This window comes from Phyllostomus hastatus, unplaced genomic scaffold, assembly GCF_019186645.2.
Source record: "Phyllostomus hastatus isolate PE091 unplaced genomic scaffold, TTU_PhHast_1.1 phas_scaffold_501, whole genome shotgun sequence".
Lineage (NCBI taxonomy): Eukaryota > Metazoa > Chordata > Mammalia > Chiroptera > Phyllostomidae > Phyllostomus > Phyllostomus hastatus.
In genome coordinates this window covers 33,054,122-33,079,817 of record NW_025334033.1, presented here as the reverse complement: position 1 = coordinate 33,079,817, position 25,696 = coordinate 33,054,122, and the positions used below count along the sequence as shown (strand labels likewise).

General features: G+C 39.8%; 1 protein-coding gene across 6 annotated transcripts in view; it reads left to right on the top strand.

Moving 5' to 3' along the window:
• The window catches only part of NIN (ninein), a 96,966-nt gene that overhangs the window by 50,622 nt on the left and 20,648 nt on the right, over positions 1–25,696 (top strand). For all 6 annotated transcript variants that reach the window (XM_045822118.1, XM_045822117.1, XM_045822119.1 and 3 more), the window contains 15 exons: positions 2,117–2,263; positions 2,745–2,912; positions 3,418–3,554; positions 3,874–4,014; positions 4,257–4,431; positions 7,436–7,546; positions 7,935–8,024; positions 9,983–10,121; positions 15,687–15,808; positions 16,919–17,424; positions 18,553–20,697; positions 21,950–22,075; positions 22,184–22,253; positions 23,794–24,009; positions 24,901–25,014. In XM_045822118.1, the coding sequence (XP_045678074.1) occupies positions 2,117–2,263; positions 2,745–2,912; positions 3,418–3,554; positions 3,874–4,014; positions 4,257–4,431; positions 7,436–7,546; positions 7,935–8,024; positions 9,983–10,121; positions 15,687–15,808; positions 16,919–17,424; positions 18,553–20,697; positions 21,950–22,075; positions 22,184–22,253; positions 23,794–24,009; positions 24,901–25,014 (4,407 nt within the window). The remainder of the gene's footprint in view (positions 1–2,116; positions 2,264–2,744; positions 2,913–3,417; positions 3,555–3,873; positions 4,015–4,256; positions 4,432–7,435; positions 7,547–7,934; positions 8,025–9,982; positions 10,122–15,686; positions 15,809–16,918; positions 17,425–18,552; positions 20,698–21,949; positions 22,076–22,183; positions 22,254–23,793; positions 24,010–24,900; positions 25,015–25,696) is intronic.

Sequence of the window (25,696 nt, the reverse complement as noted above, 5' to 3'; positions counted from 1 at the left end):
CTGGCTGCATTTTACTGGCAGTGAGAGGTGCCTAGTTCCTTTGGACAGGGCCTGCCCTCATGTGTTCAGTTCACTGCTTTAAATAGCAGTGCTTTCTCCTGTGTCCAGGTTGTCCTGTCCTGTCATTTATTTATTTGCCTCCCTGGCCTCTCTAGGTACTTGGGTTCATGGCCCCTATTCGAGTGCATTGTTTTGCAACTTACACATTGGGACATCAACCATCCAAAGACCTGACTGGCATGTCATGGGGAATAAGAATGTCCTCAGGGTTCCAGTTTCGGCTCCTGCACAGGCCACAGGGGGTGCCCCACTTGCCCAGTTGACTTGTACTCTTTTCAGCCCAACCCTGCTCATCCACCCTCTTCTGAGTTCACATCCTTTTTATTCGCCACTTGCCCTCTCCCCCATGTACAATAATGGGCAGGTCGCACTCTGAGTGGGTCAGGTGATGGGTGTTTGGGCAATCTGGAAGCCATGCATTGATTTGGCCGGGGCCACAAACTCAAATAGTGTGGACTAAGGTTGGAGCCAAAATACGCTGTTAACTGCAGTCAGCACAGCTGGGTTTTACTGTGACTCCTGGTTTGACGGGCCTGAAAGTCTTGTCCACTAAGCAAGTATTCTTCTGGTTGATAAGAATGAGACGGAGAAGCCAAGGGATCTTGGCAACTTCAGAGCCTTGACCCAAATACCTTTCCGTTGTTTTCACCACACAATTCTCTGTGAGGAACTGTTGCTTCTGCCAAAGATTTCCACTCTTTAGAATGGTTTTCTTGTTTTAGAATTCTCTGCAGAGGAAGTGGTATATAAATAGGAATAGAAACAGATGTTTCCTATTGGATATGAATTGGAAAAAAGCATTTGAGATTAAAGAAATGCCTCAGGCAATTACATGAAGAATAAAATCAACAATTCTGAGATGGCAGGAATCCTAGTTACAGTCCAGACTTATGAAATGAATATTGAAAACTGAGGATGTATTACAAAGAGGCCTTTGTTAGAATGGACCCAATTAATTGTAGGCTGTAATGCAAAAAGAATAAATTTGTTGTTTATTCTGTTTATTACTTAGCAACATGGGCATCACCTGAGAACTTGTTAGAAATCCAGACTCTCAGGCCCCACCCCAGATTTAACTATATCAGAGTCTACATTTTAACAAGATCCTCAGGTAATTTCTATTTCATCGGAGGCATATTCATATAGAAAAAATTTAGCCACCCCTCCCCGCTCCCCAAATAAAGAAGAATCCAACTGCCAGGAGGAGAAAGAGGCCTTTGCCTTCCCTCCCTGGTTTGTGTTCCAGTGATTCATCTGCTTTACCCCCCTCTCCACTCTTCTGTTGAGCCAGGGAACAGACCATCTCGGAGGCAAGCCCGTGGAAGGGACTGGCGTCCAGTGTCCTCTTTCCCAGTTATACAATGAGGGCTCCTGATTACTGTGGGAGGTTGCAAAATGGCCAGGCAAAATTCCCTTCTCTTTACAATCTCTTGGAACCCTTCTATCGCACACACACAAAATCCTTCTTACCCAATCTTCATTTCTCCTGTGCTAAAGCATTGACATAAATTAAAAACCCAAAACACATAGCATTGTTCCAAACAACATTCTAAATCCCAAGGCAGGGGTTTCAGACCCAAGTGAAGATCGTTACAATCTGCCCTGGGCCAAATTCACTGTACTGACATACCAACTTCAAAAATGCAGTATAAGTACAGTATTTTGTAAGTCCCCACAGTGTAATGGCCTGATATCCACCTAACTTTTACTGTTACAACACTAGGAGTCTATATATTTATATTGTTAAGTAATTTTTAAATTTGTGTAGTAACATTAATCACCTGCTCTAAAAGTGTGAATAAAAAAGAAAACAGTTCATTGTTATTTGTGTGAAGATTGTGAAGGTGTTGAAGTGGACTTCTGTTTAGTTTGTGTGAAGTGGGAGGACAAGTCACCAGGAAGGAAGGCAAATTCAGTGACATTACAGTAAGGGATGTGTTCCGTCTCCGGAGTCCTGGGACCAACAGTGGTGCCAGTTTCTTTCAGCCAGAAGTATACTTTGGGCCTTGTGTTATTTTGAGTGAAATATTTAAAATATGTGGTTATCCTTTTATAGATGCTTGAAGAAGTCTTCCATAACCTTGAACCTGATGGTACAATGAGTGTAGAAGATTTTTTCTACGGTGTGTTCAAAAATGGAAAATCCCTTACACCATCGGCATCTACTCCATATAGACAACTGAAAAGGCATCTTTCCATGCAGGTAAGAAAGAAATGGGAAGTAGTTTCTTTACAAGTGGAAGTAAAATCCATTTGAATAAATTTTAATGACTTGATTGGTTGTCTGAAGAAAATACTAAGGAGAAAGAAGCAAAAGAAGAATGAGACTAAGACTAAACTGTTGGGAAGGAAAAGTTGGGTTTAGGAAATGACTGTAAATTACAGAGTGGGAAGACCACTAATTATGCCCCTTAATGTTAGCTGAGGAAGAAACCTGGGGTTAAGCAGAGACGCATTTGCTTCTACACCAAGGAACTCTGCACCAGAGCAATTGTTGCTGATAAGCTTTGCATTCTTGGCACACTTGGGGGAAGGAGATCAAAGGGGCTGCACGGCTTTTCTTGTAGCGGCATAAGTTAGAGAAACATGCCTTCTGCTCCCTGTGGCCAGGACTGACCAGTTTTGGTCTTCATCCACATCTTGTTGAAATGCCTGGGCTTCCCGAAGTCTCTTTCTTCTTCCAGTCTTTCGATGAGAGTGGACGACGTACTACAACCCCATCGGCGATGACAAGTACCATTGGCTTTCGGGTCTTCTCCTGCCTGGATGACGGGATGGGCTATGCGTCAGTGGAGAGAATACTTGACACCTGGCAGGAAGAGGGCATTGAGAACAGCCAGGAGATCCTGAAGGTGTGGCAGCAAGAAATGGGAGAAAAATGACAAATCAGGAAGGGGTTGAAAAATTCCAGGTTTTTTTAAAACTGTGATTTGATTTGATTTCTCCTTACTGGTACTTCTACTCACAAAACCTCAGAGATGAGAGGTAATTTTCCCACTTCCTTTAACCAGAAGTCTGTTGCTAACTACTTTCCAGGTTTTTAACCACTAAATTATTGATAAGAGAAAAGCTCTTAACTGATCTCTGGTTGATAAAGATTAGAATTATTCCATTGTGTTTATTTAAAGTACCAGATAGCACTGAATAACCATGTTTCTTTAAATAACCATGCGATGGTTTCCTTAAAAAGAAGTTAGTCATGTTCTGGACTGAAGATTGTTCACTAGCAATCACTAAAGAACTATAATCATCCATCTTCTAGACTATAAACTTAGCTCCCTGGGTTTGGTAGCCTTCACATTCTCTGCTTTCAGTGGATAGAACTCATGATTGTCCTGAACTTGTTCCGATTTCTAGGCCTTGGATTTCAGCCTTGATGGAAACGTCAACCTGACAGAATTGACACTGGCTCTTGAAAATGAACTTTTGGTCACCAAGAATGGCATTCACCAGGCGGCTCTGGCCAGCTTTAAAGCAGAAATCCGGCATTTACTGTGAGTTGGGTGAAAGGTTCACCTGCTTTGATTCATTTCCTTTTATACTCGCCCAGCAAGTCATCCCTTTGCCTGTGACATGCACTCCTTTATTCGATATGCGAATATGGCTAAACTCCCATCATCTCTCTACAGTGAAAATAAGGGAGAGCTTAGATGTGCACGTAGGTTTTTGAAGGGAGCTGTGGAATGTCTTTGTTTTGGAAGGATTTTAGTTGGGTTTTGTGTGTGTATTGAAGTGAGCCAGATGAGAGCTTTTTTGGGCCTACTTGTTGCTTACAAACAGTTTCCCTTCAACTCAGTTTGCTTCTAATTCTAGGGAGCGTGTTGACCAAATGGTCAGAGAAAAAGAGAAGCTACGGTCAGATCTGGACAAAGCCGAGAAGCTCAAGTCTCTAATGGCCTCAGAGGTGGACGATCACCATGCGGCCATAGAGCGGCGGAATGAGTACAACCTCAGGTGCGACTGGTGGGGCCAGGTCCCTCCCTACCCAGCACCCTGGCCCAGGGCAGTGGGGCTCAGCCTGCCTGCCTGCTTGGCTACACCTGGCTGGGGTGACTTAAGTGTGGCTAAACCTAAAGGAAAGCAGGACTTTTCTTAAGTTGCTTCCCACCTCTGTGACTCTATTTCCATATTTGGTGGATCCTCATGGGGATCTCTGAGGGATGTGATGACAGCTTATCAGTCTTTCCTTCTCACAGGAAACTGGATGAAGAGTACAAGGAGCGCATAGCAGCCCTAAAGAATGAACTCCGAAAGGAGCGAGAGCAGATCATGCAACAGGTGGGCAAGCAGCGTTTGGAACTTGAGCAGGAAATTGAGAAGGCAAAAACAGAAGAGAACTACATCCGAGACCGCCTTGCCCTCTCTTTAAAGGTAATCACCCTATCAGTTCTGTGGTCTGTGTCCTGCTGGGGAAACCGCAGCTCTCTTAAGAGGGCAGATTGCACAGGGCTCAGCCCAGGGATAACTGTAAGTTCATCCCGCTTCGCCATGACTCAGACATAGCAGGGCCCCCTTGGGATCTGTATTTCCAGAGTATCCAGGCTTCTGATTGGCTAACAGTGTTGATTAGTATATCTTGTTCCTCTTTGCCCCTGAAGCAGCACTGGGTCCTCAGGGCTGTTTGCCTGGTTGATGCCCCCACCCTTCCCTGCCCTCCCCTCAACCCCTACTCGTAGCAAATGGTTCTTGTCCCCTGCTGCACAGAGCCTATCAGCTTTGCTTCTGTGCTTTCAAATGTGCCTCTTCCCTTATACATCCTTCTCTCCTTTCCTGTGCCCCAAGAGAGGAAGTGATCCTTCTCTTTAATAGACTCTGACACCAGATACTATGGTACAGTGTAGTCTAGAGATAAGCGGAGAGGCCGGGTTCTAGACTCAGACTGCCCGATTCGAATCCTGATACCACTACTTACTGGAAAACCTTGATCAAGTTACTCAAACCCATTTCCTAATATGCAAAATGGGCTCCATCATTATACCTACCCCGTAGCATTGATACGGGGATTAAATGAGATGCTCTACATATATTGTCAGGGAGGTAATGAGTACGTATGGAGTATTCACTATTGTTGAGGTTGTGAAAGCTTCCTGAACTCCACACATCAAAAACTGAGCTAATTCTTGCTCCCTGACCATCAAACTATTTCCTCTCTTCAATTATTTTCCCTATTCTACATCATCACCATGTGCTATAAGTCACAGAAACTAAAACCCTCAACCATCCTCACTCATCAGTCTTCAAGTCTTCTTGATGCTCTGAAATGTTTCTCAGATTTATCCACTTCCTCTCACTTCCACAGGCTCTGAACAGGTTCAGGATTCATCACGATTTCTCAGTGGACTTAATGTGCAGGCTTTCTTCTGTCTGACTCCCTGTGGCCACCAGAGACACTTTACTAAAGAACACTTACAGTCACACTGTTACCCTTCATAAGGTTGCAGTGTGGTAGAACTGGAGGCCCCTAACATGGGGTGTGTCGTACCTTTCTAACCTTAGGAACCACCAGCAACCCCCACTCACCCGGGGTCATGCCCCTAGCCCCATTGCACCAACCATCAGTTCCCTCAGTTCCTTAATAGGCTTTTATGCTCCTTCACTGCTTTTGCCAGTACTGCAGGCCGGATCACTTTGTTTCCATTTCACTTACTTGTTCTTGCCAGAGATAGCATTCTTTTCTGTTGCATTGCAGACAACTGTATTCACATGTGACTCCTTCTCCGTGGTCGGGGCTCTGCACTCCCTGATGTCAGTAACAGAATCGGATTCCGCAGTCTCCAGAGCACCAGCACTGGCCTGATGCTCTGAGATTGCTCCTCCTTGTTTGACATCTAAATGTAGACATATTTTGAAAGGTTAAAGTTGTAGAATTGGCATTTTAGGGGAAGGTAGCATTTTTTCCCTCAGTTTTTAAAAACAATTTTTTATTGTTGTTCAATTATAGTTGTCCCCATTTTTCCCCCTTTACTCTGCTCTGCCCTACCCAACCCCCACCTTCCACATTCAGTTCTCGCCCCCCACCCCAGTTGTTGTTGTCTGTGGGTGCCTTACACATGTTCCTTGACTTGACCCTTCTCCATCTTTCCCCGCTATCCCCTCTCCGCCCTCCCTTCTGGTCACTGTTTGTTCTTTGTTTTCATGTTTCTGGTTCTGTTTTGCTCCCTTGTTTGTTCTGTTGATTAGGTTCCACCTATAGGTGAGATCATAGAAGGTAGTATTTTTTTTAAATGCTTCAGGCACATTCTTTTTTACTCCATATTGCTGTGAGAAGGTGTGGACTAGAATGTATTAAAGTATATTGGCTCTATATTCTTTTGGCAAAATGTACTTTGAAAATACTGTTTTTCCAATCAGCCTTTAACGTTGGCATAGAAAATAGGTCAATGGCACGTCTGCGTGATACTATTTTTTTAACAAATGTGGGTGGAAACCCTTCTAACAAGTATCATAGAGAGAGGGGAGAAAAATATCCTTTGTGGACTTCAACTTAGAATCAAAATAAAATTGTAAATTAAATATAAACCAAACTATAACATCACTAAATAAAAATCGATTTTAGAGTTATTCTACTTTTTATAGTTTTGCCGTCTTCTCCTTTGCTGGCAGCTGAACCAGTTTTCTTTCTGTGATAATGTGTTGAGAATATTTTTTGTGTCATTGAATTTTCTACTGCAGTGCTATAATGTAAGCCATACCTGTCATTTTAGATTTTCAAATAGCCACGTTAAAGGGTAAAAAGAAACAGATGAAATCCATTTAAAATCATTTCATTTAATCTAGTGTTTCCAAAGATTATCATTTTGATATAATCAGCGTACAAAAATTATTATTATTAGGCTGTTTTATGTCTCTGTGTTAAGTCTTAGAAATCTGGTGAGTATTCTACACGTGCAGCATGTCTCAGATGGAGCTGCACACATTTCAAGTGCTCAGTGTCCACAGGGACCGCCAGTGGCTGCACGCTGGACAGCACAGTTCTATAAGATAAAAAAAAAAGAAGAAGAAGGGACAGACTTCTAGATTGTAAGATAAATATCCATTTTTTTAAAGATTTTATTTATTTATTTTTAGAGAGAGAAGGGGGGGGAGAGAGAGAGAGAGAAACGTCAATGTGCGGTTGCTGGGGGTTATGGCCTGCAACTCAGGAATGTACCCTGGCTGGGAATCGAACCTGGGACACTTTGGTTCCCAGCCCGTGCTCAATCCACTGAGCTACGCCAGCCAGAAATATCCATTTTTTAACATTTACTTTTGTCTAATCTGAAGCTTTCAAAGTACACAGATTTTCGGACTAGACCACTGATTCATGCCGCATATAAAATGGTACAACAGTTTGCTTATTTTTTTAATCCCTGCCTATTTAATTTCTCCAAACCAGGAAAACAGTCGTCTAGAAAATGAGCTTCTGGAAAATGCAGAGAAGTTGGCAGAATATGAGAATCTGACCAAAAAACTTCAACTGAATTTGGAAAATGTGTTAGCAGAAAAGGTAAATCTGTTTAAATTTGATTTCCTGACATGCAGCCTGAAGTTCAGTTTACTCAAAAGAGCAGAAGCAGTTCCACCAGGAAATTTTATGTTAAGGATTTATGTAGGTGGTTTTCGAAAGGAAGCAGTCATTTTTGCAGAGATTTCGTGTAAGAGGTTGCGCGTGAGGAAAACATTGCAAGGTACTGAAAAGTGATCCCCGTGTTAGTTGAACATGCCTCTCTAGCATGTTCTTCCCATCATCCAGCTGGTGGTGTTTCTGCTTAAATGTCACATTCCTTTCATATTCAAGAGACTGTGTGAACACCAGAAACTGGGACTTCTGGTATGTACTAGGTCAAAGAAGGGCACTTGGGAAGAATGACAGCTTTCTCCTTTTCCTTTTCTAGTTTGGTGACCTCGATCCCAACAGTGCTGAATTCTTCCTGCAAGAAGAGAGGTTGGCACAGATGAGAAATGAGTATGAGCAGCAGTGCAGGGTGAGTGACCGAAGAGGACTTAGTAAGCGGGGGAGTGCCTGGGCTCACATCCTGCTTTACCATTGACTAGCTGTGTGACCATTAGCAAGCAAGTCACTTAATCTGTGGTATCGCAATTCCTCATCGATAAGAAGGTTAAAAAAATACTAGGGTGTTATGAAGAGTCCATGAGTGACTGAATGTGACATGCTTAGAATAGAGCCTGGAACTTAGTAAGCACTTAACCCAGATGTTAGCTGTCAATATTATTACTTAGCATCTTGAACTATTAGGGAATCATGAACACTGCATTTAAGTCTGCTTTGTCTAAGGCAGAAATTGTTAGTGCTTAGAGGAAAATCTAGTTTTCTTTCGAGGGAAGGAATATGCCGTCATGTTGATTGTGCTTCTTCCAAATTAGCCTTTCCTGGTTGGTCATAAGGGAACTGATATGATGTAATTTGCTTTTGTCCTGTGGGGGTCTTTTCCTGATTACATTGCTTTATTTACAAATGCAAATGAAGCAGAAACCACTCAAATCTTTAGTAAATCATTACAAATTCCTACCAGAAGAGACAAAAAAAATCCTTATATGATTGATAGAAATCTTAGATTTTTTTATCCTCAGGTTAGGTGTTTGAATTTTTTTCTTAAGCCACAAACACTTGTTTATTCTAACAAGGTAAGTATAACTGAGTTCTGACCGCTTTAGATGAACATTGTACTTGTGCAGAAATGAGGAAAACACCTCCTTTTGAGGTGGTTCATTGTCTGCCTTCTCAGGAAATACATATGCCCATCTTGAGTAAAGAAATGAAACATTTATGCTGCTTTACAATTAAGTTTTGGCTCTTGGCTCTAATCAAGTACAGGTTTTTTCTTTGTAGGTCTTCAATTATGTCCTCAGTAAAACTCTGTCAGGTCTACCTCCAAAAATTTCCCAAATCCATCCACTCCTTTTTTTTAATGCTTTTCATAACTATACAGTTCAACCAATTTGAGGAATACAATTCACTGTTTCTCAGTATGTTCACAGAATTGTGCAGCTATTCCCATAATCAATTGTAGAACATTTCACCATCCAAAAAGAAGTGACCGCTCCACTTTGCTCTGGACAACTAATAATCTACTGTCTGTCTTTATAGATTGGCCTATTGTTTACATTTCATATGAATGGAATCCTACAATATGTAGTCCTTGGTATCTGGCTTGGTTCATTTAGCATAAAATTGTCAAGGTCCATCTGTGTTGTAGCATGTGTCGGTACATTTCTGTCCATTGCTAAGTAATACTCCATTATATGACTGTACCACATTTTATTAGTTGATAGATATTTGTGTTGTTTTAAGATTATGAATAACGCTGCTGTGAATATTTGTGTGCAAGTTTTTATGTGGATATACACTTTCATTTCTCTTGGGTATATACCAAGGAATGGAATTGCTGGGTCATATGGTCACTGTATATTTAACTTTTTTAGGGACTGCAAATTTTTTCCAATGGGTTTGCACCATTTTACATTTCCACCAGTATGATAGTTCATTTCTCCATGTCCTTGTCAGTAGTTATTATTGTATGTCTTTTTTATTCTAGCCACCCTGGTGGGTATAAGGTAGTATCTCATTGTGGCTTTGATTTGCATTTCCCTGGTGGCTAATGATGTTGAGTATCTTTTTATTTGCTTCTCAGTATATCTTCTTTGGAGAAATATTTATTTCAATCCTTTGCCTAATATTTAAATGGATTATTTATCTTTTTATTATTGAGCTTTAATAATTCTTTATATAGTCCAGTTATAAGTCCCTTGTCAGGTATATAATTTGCAAAAAACTTTTCTCCCATTCTGTAGATTATTTTACTTTCTTCATGGTATTCTTTGAAGCACAAAAGTTTTTAATTTTGATGATGTTCTATTTATCTATTCTTTGTTTTGTTGCCTGGCATCACATCTAAGATTCACATTGGTTTTTAAACTCCAGGAATTACAAGACCAGGTAGATGAACTCCAGTCTGAGCTGGAAGAATATCGCACACAAGGCAAAGTCTTCAGACTTCCCTTGAAGAACTCACTGTCTGAAGAACTTGATGTTAACAGTGGTTGCCTTGAGCCTGACCAGGGTAAGCCATTCAGACACCTGTCTTCAGAGTGTCTGCCTTTAACTTTCTTTTTAGAACCAAGATTGAATGTGAATTGACAAACTTTATTTTTATGTCCAAGTAGTATTCCACTGTGTAAATGTGCTGCATCTTTTTGATCCACTCATCTACTGATGGACATTTAGACAGCTTCCAAATTGTGGCTATTGTAAATAATGCTGCAGTGGACGTAGGAAAGCATATATTCTTTCAAATTTGTATTTCAGTATTCTTTGGTTATAATCCTGGAAGTGGAATCACTGGGTCATAATGCAGTTCAATTATTAGTTTTTAGAGGAAACTCCATACTGTTTTCCACAGTAGCTGCACTAATCTTCATTCCCACCAATATTGCACAGGGGATGCTTTTTCTGCACACCATTGCCAACACTTGTTGTTTGTTGAATTTTTTTTTTAAATTTTGTTTTCTATTGTTGACATTATTATAGATATCCCCTACTTCTCCCCTTTTCTACCCACCTTCACTACATTGTTGTCCGTGTCTGTCTGTATTCACTCTGTATGCATTTTGCTGATAGATTTATTATAAATTGGATTTTATCAAATGCTTTTACTGCATCTGTTGATATGATCATGTGATTTTTATCCTTCATTTTGTTTATGTGGTATATGTCACATTTATTAATTTGTGGATATTGTATCAACTTTACATTCCCAGAATAAATCCTACTTGATCATGGTATATGATCTTTTTAATGTATTGCTGGATCCAGTTTGCTTATATTTTTTGAGGGGTTTAGCATCTATATTCATCAGGGATAGTGGCTTATAATTTTCTTTCTTTGTAGTGCCTTTATCTGGTTTTGGAATTAGGATAATGCTGGCCTCATAAAATGAGGCCCTCTTCTTGAATGGTTTTGAAATAGTTTGAGAAGGACAGGTGTTAGTTCTTTGACTGGTAAAATTCACCTGTAATGCCATCCCGTCTAGGTCTTTTGTTGGGAGTTTTTTTATTAGTTTTAATTTCACTAGTTGCAATCTGTCTATTCAGACTTTCTGATTCTTTCTGATTCAGTTTTGGAAAATTGTGTGTTCTAGGAATTTCTCCATTTCATTCAGATTGTCCAGTTTGTATGCATAGAGTTGTTTGTAACATTCTCCTACAGTCCCTTGTGTTTCTGTGGTGTCAGCTATTACTTCCTCTCCTTCATTTCTGATTTTATTTATTTGGATCCTTTCTCTTTAGTTCTTGATGAGTCTAGTTAAAGGCTTGTTAATTTTTTTATCTTTTCAAAGAACCAGCTCTTGGTTTCATTGATCTTTTGGATTATTTTTTATACTTTATTTCATGTATTTTGGCTCTACTCTGTATTAGTTCCTTTCTTCTGCTCACTTTGGGCTTTGTTTATTATTCTTTTTCTAGTACCTTGAAGTGTAAAGTTAGATGGTTTATTTGAGATTTTTGTTGTTTCTTGAGGTAGGCCTGTAATTATGAATTTCCCTTTTAGGACTGCTTTCACTGTGTCCCATAGATTTGAGGTGGTTGTATTCTCATTTTCATTTGTTCAAGGTATCTTTTCATTTCTTCCTTAATCTTATTCATTGTTTAGTAATGTGTTATTTAGCCTCCATGTCTTTGTGTGTGTTTCAGTTTTTTCTTGTGATTGATTTCTAGTTTCATACCATTATGGTCAGAGAAGATGCTTGGTACGATTTCAATCCTAAATTTATTGAGATTTATTTTGTGTCTTAACATATGGTCTGTTGTAGAAAATGTTCCATGGGTGCTTGAAAAGAATATATATTCTGCTTTGGAGTGAAATGCCTTGAAGATATGAATTAAATCCATCTGATCTAGTGTGTCATTTAAGGCCTCTGTCTCCTTGTTGATTTTCTGTCTGGAAGATCTATCCATTCATGTAAATTGGGTGTTAAAATCCCCTACTATGATTGTATTACTGTCACTCTCTCCCTTTATGTCTATCAAGATTTATTTTCTATATTTAGGTGCTCCTGTGTTGAATGCATAGATATTTATAAGGATTATATCTTCTTGTTGGATTGCTCCCTTTATTATGTAGTATCCTTCTTTGTCTCTTACAATAGCTTTTGGGTTCATTTTTGTTTTTTTTAATATATTTTATTGATTATGCTATTACAGTTGTCCCATTTCCCCCCTTCACCCCCCTCCACCCTGTACACCCTCTCCCCTCCTTCCCCCTCTTTAGTTCATGTCCATGTGTCATACTTATAAGTTCTTCAGCTTCTACATTTCCCATACTATTCTTACTCTCCCCCTATCTATTTTCAACCTACATTCTATGCTACTTATTCTCTGTACCTTTTCCCCCTCTCTCCTCCTCCCACTCCCCCTGTTGCTAACCCTCCATGTGATCTCCATTTCTGTGGTTCTGTTCCTGTTCTAGTTGTTTGCTTAGTTTCTTTTGGTTTTGCTTTAGGTGTGGTTGTTAATATTGTGAGTTTGCTGTCCTTTTACTATACATGTTTTTTCTTTATCTTCTTTTCTTAGATAAGTACCTTTAACATTTCATAAAATAAGGGCTTGGTGATGATGAACTCCTTTAACTTGACCTTATCAAGTTAAGGTGCTATGAGAAGCACTTTATCTGCCCTTCCATTCTAAACGAAAGCTTTGCTGGATAGAGTAATCTGGGATATAGGTCCTTGTCTTTCATGACTTGGAATACTTCTTTCCAGCTCCTTCTTGCCTGTAAGGTCTCCTTTGAGAAATCAGCTGACAGTCTGATGGGAACTCCTTTGTAGATTACTGTCCCCTTATCTCTTGCTGCTTCTAGGATTCTCTCCTTCATTTTCACCTTGGCTAATGTAATTATGATGTGCCTTGGTGTGTTTCTTCTTGGGTCCAACTTCTTTGGGACTCTCTGAGCTTCCTGGAAGTCTATTTCCTTTGCTAAAATGGAGAAGTTCTCCTTTATTATTTGTTCAGATATGTGTTGAATCTGTTGCTTTTCCTCTTCCCCTTCTGGTACCCCTATAATTCGGATTTTGGAACGTTTAAAGATGTTCTGGAGGTTCTTAAGCTTCTTCTTTTTTTTTTTTTGAATTCTTATTTCTCCATTCTTTCCTGTTTGGTTGTTTCTTTCTTCCTTCTGGTCCACTCTGTTATTTTGAGTCCCAGTTTCCTTCCCATCACTATTGGTTCCCTGTGCATTTTCCTTCATTTCTTTTATGGTGACCTGCATTTGTTCATCTAATTTGCGACCAAAATCAACCAATTCTGTGAACTTCCTGATCACCAGTGTTTTGAACTGTGCATCTAATAGGTTAGCTATCTCTTAGTCGCTCAAAAGGATGAGTTCTGGGGCACTGATTTGTTTTTCTGTTTGAGCCATCTTGCTCTCTCTCTCTCTTTTTTTTCTGGGGGGGGGGGGGTCTGGTCACTCCTGTTACGGTGAGGGGCAGAGCCTTAGGTGTTCACTGGGGCTGGGCACCCCAGTGGCTGTGGCTAGATTGTGACATTGTATGTGGGGGTGGGGTCGAGAGGGAACAATGGTGGTAGCTCTGTTCTCCATGGGACCTTAGTCCCCCCCCTGGGATCCTTGGTTGCGCGCTCTGCCCTGCTCCACAATTGCCACCTCACTGGGTCTGCCAGCTGCAGCTTGCGTACTCAGGGTCCACCCGCTGCGATCTTGTGCGCCCCAGATGCCTTACGCGTTCCCGGTTGCCTTATGCACCCAATTCTCCCTGTTCTCTGTGCCGCAAATCGCACCCAACCCACGCCTGGCTACTTGTCTCTGCCCCTCCTACTGGTCTGGATAAACGGGTCTATTTCAACTTCTTGGCTGTCCGACTTCCATTCAGATAAATTTTCTGTCAGTTCTGGGTGTTATTCTGCCTCTAAATTGTTGTTGTTCCAATCTTGGTTGTGCGTGGAGGTACGGTGGGTCCACCTATGCCTCCATCTTGCTGGAAGTCCCCACAATAGCTTTTGTTTTAAAGTCTATGTTGCTATCCTAGCTTTTTTTGCATTTCCATTTTCATGAAATATCTTTTCCATCCCTTTCTTTTAGTCTGTGTTCATCTTTTATTCTGAGGCTTGTCTCTTGTGGACGGCATATATGGGTCTTGTTTTCTTATCCATTCAGCTACCCTATGTCTTTTGATTAGAGCATTTAAACCATTTACATTTAAGGTGATTATTAATAGGTACATATTTATTACCATTTTATTTTTTTATAACTACGTTCCTCTCTCCTCCTCCTCCTTCTTCTCTTTCTCCTCCTCCCTTTAACATTTCTTGTAATACTGGTTTGGTGGTAATGAACTCCTTCAACTTTTTCTTCTCTAGGAAGCACTTTATTTCTTCTTCAATTTTCAGTTATAGCTGTGGTAGGTAAAGTAGTCTGTTGTAGGTCCTGGCTTTTCATCACTTCGAATATTTCATGCCAGTCCCTTCTCACCTGAAATGTTTCTGTTGAGAAATCAGCTGACAGTCTTATGTGAGCTCCCTTGCAGGTAGTTGTTTTTCTCTTGCTGCTTTTAAGATTTCTTCTTTGTGTGGAGGGGCGTGTTCCACCCAAGAAAGATGGTGTCTGCAGTGTGAGAGAAAGACTCAGTACAGGGATCCTGGCAGCTGTCCCATTAGCTCTTCTTCCCAAAGCCACAAATCCCAGTCTTTCCTCACACGGCTCTAGTTCACTCCACCCTCCCTCTGCCAGAACTCAGGTTGAATGGTTACAAATGAGATTTTATGCATTGGCTCTTTAAGAGGGTGCCTGTGTCTCTAGCAGACCTCTAGAGTCTGCTAGACTCTACATTTAAGCTAGACTCCTGTTTCCTTGCCAGACAGAATCCTTTTTGTTCTTTACAGCCAGATGTTATGTAGGAGCCTCTTGCAGCTCTGGTGCTCTGGGCTGGGGAGCTTGGCATGGGGATGAGACCCCATGCTCCTCAGGGGGAACATTTTCAGCTGAACTATCCTCCCAGAATTTCAGCCACCACCCACGGGAGCAGAGCCAGCCCTTTTCACATCTCTGCCCTTCCTATCAGTCTCAACGTGGCTTCCTCTATAAATCCTTGGTTATAAGACTTTTTTCAGCGAGTCTTCAATAGGTTATTCAGGTTGATTGTTGTGTATTTCAGTTTTAATTCCAGTTTGGTCCTGGGAGCAAGTGAGTGTACCTTCCATCTACTCTACCGCCATCTTGGATATCTGCCCCTAGCTAATTTGTTACAGAGTTTGTTGGATGGACAGAAGGCTGGTTGATCTGAGTAAACTACTTCAGTCCACAGCATTTTTTTTAGGAGGTGATCACATTTAAGCAGCAATTTCCACATCTACCCCCCACCTACTGTTCAAAAAGATGGATTGTGTAAGGTTTGGTGCACTGAGTATATATGACAAAATCTATTCACCTTCATTTTTGCCTTGTTTTCCCTGATGCTCAAAAACAGAAAAGACTGCTCTTGACTTCTACCGTTTCCTAGTAGATCTCATCTGTGGCAATCTGGGCTGAAATTATTCCTGTGTTAAGTGGATGTCCCCCCTCAGATGCCAGTTGTGTTACTGAAAGATCAGGATCAACAGATCTCATGTATTTTCAGGGCTTGGTTCTGAAGAATGCAATCCATTGAACATGAGCATCGAGGCAGAGCTGGTCATCGAACAGATGAAAGAACATCATCACAGGGACTTGTGTCACCTACGGCTGGAGCTTGAAGATAAAGTAAGTACTCCTTACCAGTCTTGCTCTCCAGTTTCTTTGAGTTCTAACAAGCTTTTGCATGTAGTACATTCTTAACTCTTTGTTCTCATAGTGTAGCACTTTCTGTAAATTTTCTCTTGTCTTGGTGGCTACCAGGAACCCAGTTTTTCAGCATGGTTTCATAGGCCATACATGAGACCTTTTCCTCAGAGAGTTTCTCCAAAATGTAATAGAACTTGAAGGCCATTGCATTATTTCCAACTTGTTAAAACAATGTCTTGATAAAACAAACAAACAAAAAGCCTTAAGATGTATAACATTACATTTTAATTAGATACAAGTTCTAAATGTCGGCCTCCAAAACCCTTTCTTAACCTTGTCATTTTAACTTATTTTTTCATTTTTTCTCTTATACCATTCCCTTGAGTTACTTTATTCTCTGGTCAGACCAGGTAGCTTGCTGTTTTTCATCATTGTGAGCTTTTGCTCATGCTATTACATGCTGTGTTATTTCTTTCTATCTTTTGAAAGACTAGTCTTCAGAGTTTATATCAAATGTTACCTCTTGCATAAACCCAGTCCTAAATTTCCCCCACCAAAGATGATTTTTCCCTTCTTTGATTCTTCTGTTTACTTTATAGCTCCTTTTTTCTCTACCTTAATATTATTTTATTCTGCTTTGTAGTATACTTGTTCGTATTTGTCATAACCACTTCTAGACTGGTTTCTCTTTGATGACAGGGACTTTGTCTTACCCAACTTTGTGTCCCCGCAAGGCTCTCAGAATGCCTGATAGGTGTTTAATAAATATATGAATTTAACTATGTTAAACCCCTAAGTTTGCAGTTAGAACAGATGCCTAAGAAGACAAATGGCATCAATGTAAAGGTCTGGTCAGTTTGAATAAAGTTGTTGAGAAACAAATAAAATTCAACGAAGTTAAAATAAAAGGAAAGCACACCATGACCAATTTAAATGTATGTTATTTAATGTGTTTTTGAATTGCTACTGTAAAACAAAATTGCAAAACTGAAGAATGTCTTGTCGGAAAAAAACAGTACTTCTGCCCCCAGCACACTGCCGTAGCCTTGAGTTGAATAACACTGTGGTGGTTTTGCTTTCTGACTTAAGGTGCAGCAGTATGAGAAGCAGCTAGAGGAAACCAAGGTCGCCTGTGAAAAGGAGCAGGAGAACATGAAGCAAAAACATGAGAATGAAGTGCACATCTTGGAAAAACAAATAAGTGACCTTAAAAATGAAATTGCAGAACTTCAGGGCCAGGCAGTGGTGCTCCAGGAGGCTCAACACATGACTAACTGCAGGCACGAGGAGGAGAAGAAACAACTGCAGATGAAGTGGGATGAGGAGAAGACTCTTCTGCAGGAGAAGCTGAGGCTGGAACATGAAGCGGCACTTAAGGACAGGCTGGAGCAGTCGGAGGAGAGCTTTCACCGAGAGAGGGAACGACTTCTCCAAGATGGCGCCTGGACAGAAGAGAAGGTGAGGGGCTTGACTCAGGAACTAGAGCAACTTCACCAGGAGCAGCTGAAAAGCCTGGTGGAGAAGCACACTCTTGAGAAAGAGGAGTTGCGCAAAGAGCTCTTGGAAAAACACCAAAGGGACCTTCAAGAGGGAAGGTAAGAAAAATGGGAGAAATGGAGCAACCTGGGGTGCTGTCCGTCACAGGCATCAGCAGTTCCAGTCAGTTAAGGACATCTGGATGAATCAGAAGGCATAATAGGCCCTTAGTTCCTGTCTAGTCTTTCAAGCTGTTTTGCCATTGTTCAGACATGAGCCTACCTTGGGGTTATCGAAACTGTTTTTCTTTTAAAAGAGGAAAGTATGCCTTACATCAGACTTGTATCTTTTAAGGTCACAGATGAGGATAAGGTTATTGCAAATGTGGCTCCTTCCTAGTTAAGTCTTGTTGTCTTCTGAAAAAGGCTATAAACTAGATTCTGGGCAAAGTTCCATTTTTCCCCAGAGTTATGGAACACTGCTTTTGTGCTTACCTTACTACTGTATTTTTTGGACCATAAGATGCACCTAGGTTTTAGAGGGGGAAAATAGGAAAAAAAAATTGAAACAAAAAAATGTGATACAATATTTAATAACATAAATAACATAATATTTCACCAATATAAATGGCAACAGAACTCAACAGCAGCATTAACAACCATTATTCCTCCCACATTGGGGGTGGGGGTATGTCTTATAGTCCAAAAAATACGGGTAATATGAAATCTCAGGTACATATGAGAGCTTTGGTGCTTCATACTCTGATGACCTCAATGCTACTTCATTAAATAAGAGGCAAAAATATAATGAATTTAATATGTGTGGTTTACATGATTATTCTTCTCCAATGTATACTTAAGTAAAAGGAAACATTTTTTATATTTCCCAAGTTGTGGGAATATGAATGCATTTGATCATTTACCATGAAATACCAGTTTAAGTTTTTGGTTAAATATCCAAAAACAAATACATTCAGGAGAATGCCAAAGAATTTTTTTTCCTAAATTTTCCTTCTAAATGCAGAATGAAGTCTTTTAAATGAATTATAGCTGCTGGTCCTGGCTCTCAGTAATGAGATGCCTTCTCAGTATAAAAGAATCACAGAGGGATAAGTGAAAACTATTTTTAGAAAGTATTTAAATTGTTTGCTTGGCGGCTTCTTCTGTGCATGGGAAATGTTTTTTGTTTTTTTTTTGCTTCCATAGTCAATGGCAGTTTTAGTAATGCTGTATGTTGACCACATTTAGGGAAAAAATGGAAACTGAGTGTAATAGAAGAACCTGTCAGATAGAAGCCCAGTTTCAGGCTGATTGTCAGAAAGTCACTGAGAGATGTGAAAGTGCTCTGCAAAGCCTGGAGAGGCACTACCACCAAGAGCTGAAGGAGCTCCTGGAACAACAGTGCGAGGAGAGATCTCAGTGGGAGTTTGAGAAGGATGAGCTCACCCAGGAGTGTGCAGAAGCCCAGGAGCAGCTGAAAGAGACTCTCCAAAGAGAGAAGGCATCTTCCCTGGCCTTGACCCAGGAGAGAGAGATGCTGGAGAAAACATACAAAGAACACTTAAATAGTATGGTTGTCGAGAGAGAGCAGCTACTCAAAGACCTGGAAGATCTAAGAACTGTGTCTGAAAGTCAGCAAAGCCTCCTGTCCAGCCAGATACATGAACTGCAAAGCAGTCATGAAAGAGAGCTGCAGAACCGCGAGCAGGTCCTGTGCCAGGCAGGCGTCTCCGAGCAGCTTGCCAACCAGCGGCTTGAAAGGCTAGAAATGGAACGTGACCAGGAGAGGCAGGAAATGATGTCCAAGCTTCTGGCCATGGAGAGCATCCACAAAGTGACCTGTGAGAATGCAGAACGAGAGAGAGCTGAGATGAGTGCAGAAATCTCCCGGCTTCAGAATAGAATTAAGGAAATGCAGCAGGTGGCATCTCCTCCCTCCAGGCTTCAGAATGGCTGCCAGGAGATGGGAGAGGAGGAGGCAGAAGGAAGTGGAGCCATGTCTCTGCTCCAGCAGGGAGAGCAGCTGTTGGAAGAGAACGGAGATGTCCTCTTAAGCCTGCAGAGAGCTCACGAACAAGCAGTGAAGGAAAATGTGAAAATGGCTACTGAAATTTCTAGACTGCAACAGAGATTGCAAAAGTTAGAGCCAGGGTCAGTAATGTCATCTTGTTTGGAGGAGCCAACTACTGGACTTTTTGGAAAGTCTGTGGAACAAACAGAGCCATTTTTACTGCAGAACAGAATGAAGCAAGTAGAAAGTGTAACCAGGCAGCACATCCCAAGTGACCTGCAAGACAATGAGGTCCAGGATCTGGGCAGCACTGGAACAAGCTCTGTTCAGAGACAGGAGGTCAAAATAGAGGAGTCTGAAGCATCCATAGAGAGTTTTTCTGAACTTGAAACCAGTGAGGAGACCAGGACTGAGACCTGGGACCTGAAGAATCAGATTTGTCAACTTCAGGAACAACTAATAATCTTACGTGCAGACTGTGATCGAGCTTCTGAAAAGAAACAGGACCTACTTTTTGATGTTTCTGTGCTAAAAAAGAAACTAAGTATGCTTGAGAGAATCCCTGAAGCTTCTTCCAAGTATAAATTGTTATACGAAGATGCTAGTAGAGAAAATGACTGTCTCCAGGAAGAGCTGAGAGTGTTGGAGACGCAGTACGATGAAGCCCTAGAAAACAACAAAGAACTCACTTCAGAAGTTTTCAGATTACAGGATGAGCTGAAGAAAGTGGAAGAAATGACTGAAACATTTCTTAGCCTGGAAAAGAGTTATGATGAGGTCAAAAGAGAAAATGAGAACCTGCATGTGGTTGTTTTAAGACTTCAAGGCAAGATTGAGACGCTGCAAGAAAGAGCAGTGCTACAGTGTGACTGCTTCTCCTTCTGGGAAGCCCGTTTAAAGAGCCTGGACTGCAAAGCTGGTGGGAAGGTACTTGAACTAAGTCAGACACTGGGAGAGTGTGTGCCAAAGGTTATGAATGTACACCAGGTTATAGAAGAACATTATCAAGAAAACCGGTACCTCGAGCAGAAGAATACACAGATTTTAGAAAAAATAAAAGCACATGAAATTGCCTGGCTGCGCAGAACAATCCGGACGCATGGAGAAAAGCCTGGAGAACAGAATCAAGTCATATTAGAGGAAAACACTGCTCTCCTAGGCCTTCAAGACAAACATTTTCAGCGTCAGGCCATGATAGCAGAGTTAGAACTGGAGAAACAAAAGCTGCAGGAGCTGACTAGAAAGTTGAGGGAGAAAGTCACTAATTTAATTAAACAAAAAGATGTACCTTCTCAAGGAGGAAAGGAGGAAGAGTTGAAGGCAATGATGCATGACTTGCAAATCACGTGCAGTGAGATGCAGCAGAAAGTTGAACTGCTGAGGTAATGTATGTAACTTCCACACCTCACAGAACCCCACAGAGCACCTCGCCAACTCTAACTTCTGCTGCTTGCTGTACCTAGAGAAACTAACCTGTTAGTCTTCAAGAAGAGAGCAGTATTTTAGACTTCCTTCTGCTTCTGTGTCGTATTAACAAATAGAATAACCTTGCCTAGGAGGCATTCCCTTCCTCTGTAGGAAATAAATGTCATTCACTTGGGGTGTGAAAGTTAGTAATGGAGAGTGCTGTTTAACCGCAAGCATCATCACTGTGTGTCATGTCTTTTAACCCTTTTCTAGCACTTCATTTGGACAGATAGATTTTTTTGTTGTTAAATGTTGTTTTCCTTATTTTGATGAAAACATGTTACATGAGAATGAATGCCTTTTGTATATTATTAACTTGCTTGGTAGATAACTCTCTTCTTATACTAATATAGGATACATGTGTTTTGTAGCTTATACATGCTAATATCCTGTAGACAATAGAACTTTATCTTAGAACATATAATTTTATTGAGGAGCTATCAGATTCTATGAAATGCACTTGAAAATAAAGACAGAAATGACACTGCTTGAACCACTGGTTACTTGACTTTATAAAATGTGATTGCAGTAGTCTTCTTGCAAATTTGGATTTTAAAACACTTTGTAAAATATTATACCATGTCTGAAATATCTTAATGACATGAGACAAAATAATTTAATTCTGGATATAGGTTTTCCTTTTTTTACTTCAGATGATTTTCAGTTCTAAAAAACAGAATATAATGGAATGAAAAAAATCACAAAGTAAACATTAGTGTGTATATTTCAGTATGGCCCTTTTATTCACATAGTGAATTTTCTTTGTCTAGGTACCCTGGGGCCTAAAACTAAAGCTAAGACATGGTTTATGCCTGTTTGAAGCAGGTAGGACTTGAGACTGAGATAAAGTTATTTGCTCAAAGCAGCATTGTTGCCATGGAGAAAATCAGCAACCAGAGTGGGCATTGCTCTCCATTCTGTCTCCGTGTTCAGGCATTTTAGCCACGCTTCCCTAATGTCTTTGAGTGAAATCCTTACTTCCCATGAGAAATGAGTCAATATGTCACAGCTCGAATTCTAAGAACTAAGAGACTACTAATTTAGACTTCTCGTTTTAACTGGCATGGAATACTTGTTTCATTGGAAATTACTAGAAAGAATTTTCCAAAGATGCCAGATGACTGCCTTGTTGTAACTAGTTTTTTTTTTCAAATCTCTGTACTTCAGATATGAATCTGAGAGGCTTCAAGAGGAAAATTCTATTTTGAGAAGTGAAATTACTACTCTAAATGAAGAAGATAGCATTTCTAACCTGCAATTGGAGAAATTAAATGGATCTCAGGAAGAAATGTGGTAAGACATATACTTAAATTTTCTTAAGGCATTTTTACAAGGACTAAAACTATTTTACCTCAACTTCTAAAGCCTAACTCTTAAGTTATATTTTCATTGTCCCTTCAGGCAAAATATAGAAACTGTAAAACAGGAAAAAGCCACAGTTCAGAAGATGGTTGAAAATTTAAAGAAACAGGTAAAGAGATGCTTAATATTTCCCAGTGCTTCTTGAGTCTGAAATTTTCCTTTTTTTAATTGAAATTTACAAATGTATGCTATTGACATGCTATTGAAATAACTTACATAGCTAGTGGTGGTAAGGTTGTAAAGCCAGCATTTCAATGTATAAACTCACCTCATGCTGACTTTAAACTAGGTTTTTGGGTTTTGTGAGTAGGTGAATTTTTTGTGTCTAGAAACTAGGTTTCTGGTTTTTGTGGGTATAATAATGTATTATTATTTCTTGACTCAGTGCTTAATACAAGCTTTGTATCAGTGGGAATGCGTAGGTGGTAGCTGTAAAACCAAACCTATGTAGTACTAGATCTATCCACCCTGTCGTTTTGACCATTAGCTCCATCCTGTTTTCTCACCATGATTGAGGGCAGAAAGTTAAGGACAAAATTTCAAAGATACCAAATACCAGTTAATCAGTATATCTTTTCACAGATCTTTACGATTTGTTCAGATAGCTTGTGACATTCAGTACCTAATTTATATAATCTCAAAACATGCAGTTGTGTAGGGGAAGATCATTTATAAATCTGTCTGAAACAGTCAAAAGGCAAAGACATCCTGGAAAAAGAGTACTTGAAATAGACACGGTGTTAACATCTAAAGTGTATTTTGTGCACTCACAAATGGCAAAACTCAATTGAAAAGTGAATAATTGATATGAATGGTCAAGTCACAGAAAAAAGAATACAATCAATAAAAAGATGGTTAGCCTCGTTAGTGATTAGGGAAGTGCAAATTAAATGAGTTTTCTTTTTTACCTGTCAAATTAGCAAAAATTAGAGAGGGATATCATCAAGTGTAAAAGAGGTAGTGAGGAAGTTAAGGCTCTCATACCTTGCTGACAGGACTATAAGTTGGTAGCACCGTAAGGAAGATATTTTGAGGATATCTACAAAAGTAGTAATGTACATTCATGCCTTCTAACCCAGCAGCACCACTAAAAAAAATCCTAAATACAAAATGCTACCATGTGTAAATGAATTTTATAAAGGATTGTTTTGTTTCTTCATAATTAAAATTCATTGCATTATGCAATGTCTTGATGCATAGAATATTTGACAGCCACTAAAAAATATAGCATGTGGTAATTTCTGAATGCACTGACTTGGAAGATAAGAGTCTATAAGATATGATAAGTAGGGAAAAAAACAGGCTGTCCTAACATCTGAAAAGATTCCAATTTTTATTATAAAGAAGAAAAAAATCTCTGTGTGTGCATGGGTTTTGTGTGTGCATAGAAAACCATCTACAGTGAGATACGAGTCCAGCTGTGCACAATGGCTACCCACGTGGAGTGGGATTGGACTGAGTATATATCACTTCTTCAGACACTTCTGAATTGACTGAATTTGTAACAATTACTCTGTGTTATTTCTGTTATTAAGTGTGTGTGTAACTTTATCCACATAGCGAGGAAACAGAACAATTAGTCTCTGAATCTGTTTTTTTTAGCAGAAGTAGGGTAACTAGTTTTTTAAACTTATCTCAATTTTAATTAGATTTCAGAATTAGAAACCAAAAACCAACAGTTGGATTTGGAAAATACGGAACTTAGCCAAAAGAATTCTCAAAGTCAGAAAGAACTGCGAGAACTTAAGCAACGTCTGGCAGAAGTGCTGTGCCAGAAGGAGAAGGTGCCAGAACACAGCACATTCGGGAACTGTGAAGAAGAAAAGTCCAATCTGCAAGAGGAGCTGGAACACCGTGAAGTGCAGGTCTGGTCTGCAGCCACCATACGGCCTTTTTGGAGGGAATCCCAAGAAATAAATGCTTATGTTAAATTTCTTGTGCCTAAAGTCTTAATAATTAAAACTGTGGTACTGGCGTATGAATAGACAGAGATGTAGATGTGTGTACACTGATGGAGCGCCCAGATCCTGGTTTCTAAACACCTTTCTCCTATAAAAGGAACCCAGGCTCCTTGGAAAAATGATTGATTCCAAGGCCGGGACAGAGAACATTCAAGAAGAGCCTGGAATATTTCATGGTGCCAGAAAGAAAAAAGGGCTCAAGAAAGATTGGGCACGTTGTGGCCAAAGGTGGAACAATTTCATCAACAAAGTAAATAATCATAGTATAACATAAAATAAATATCATTACAAATGTAGGATGAAACAAATATCTATAGGCCCATACCTATATAAAAAACTGGGTAAGTAAATAAAGGGGGGAAAAACACTTCCCCCCTTTACAGTAGAATTCCAATTAATAAATGTAGAAAGGAAGAAATAGAAAATTACGACAAGGCTAACATCAGAGTAATAATTATTGCAGACAGAATCTACTGATAGACACCAAAATTAATAAGCAAAAGTTTAAGAACAAACACAGTTTACACAGCCTCAAAGTACGTCCCCCAAGAGAAAGTTTGCTCTGTGGAGAAACTTGCAGAAACTACCCTAGAAATTATGTTCATGCCATTTAAGAGGAAAGTCTTTGAAAAGATAGTTTTAGATAGTTCCTTCGAGAATGAGGATGAATGGTCATAAAACAGTGTGTCATTGAATTTGTACTAGTACGTCCTTAATACTGCCTTTTGTGACCCTACTGAGTTTCCACAGAGTAAATGAATGTGTACATTATTTCACTTTTTAATTTTTTTCTAGTCCTCCACTTTAGTATCTTCTCTGGAAGCAGAACTTTCTGAAGTTAAAATACAGACTCATATTGTGGAACAAGAAAACCTCCTTCTCAAAGACGAACTGGAGAAAATGAAACAAGTAAGACTATCTGCTGCTTAGGAGGGGTCAAAGGGAAGGGGACTCACAGAACAATACGCACCTGATGGTCTTCTGGCTTTTCTGCCACGAATGTCCCTTTTACTGAATCATGGCAACTAGCATATTGCTTAGTCAAGTTGAGGATTTAAAGTGAAAATCTATTTGTAAGAGTTACTATTGCTAAATCTCTAAATGTTGCTCTAGTTTGTAATTTACATATGTTATAGACTGAATTTCTGTTGCTATAAATGAATCATAACCACTTCAGTTTAAGAAATTTATTCTACTTTTTCCAAACCAGGTGGAAAAGTGGTATGTTTGTCAAAAAAAAAAAGATCACTTTGGCTTATAACTTTAATAACTGTTCACCTAGATTCATGAAGACACAGGTGAAGCTGGTCCTTCTTTTCCTTTTTTCTTATAGCATGTATGAGGCATCTAAGACATAAGGGTGAATTCTAGAGTACTATCAGGGTTGCAGTCTCACAAATCTGCCTTTCAGAAGCCTATTTCAAAGTTTCAAAGACTTAATTTTAAGTACAAAACAGGGTTTGTCTTAAAGTTATGTCCTGGACATTGTCCTATTCTATTCTTTATTCTGAACTTTTCAATGAGCACAGGGATCTTTCTGTTTGAAAGAATTTAGTTCATTTTATTTAATGATCCTTTATTTAATAATCCT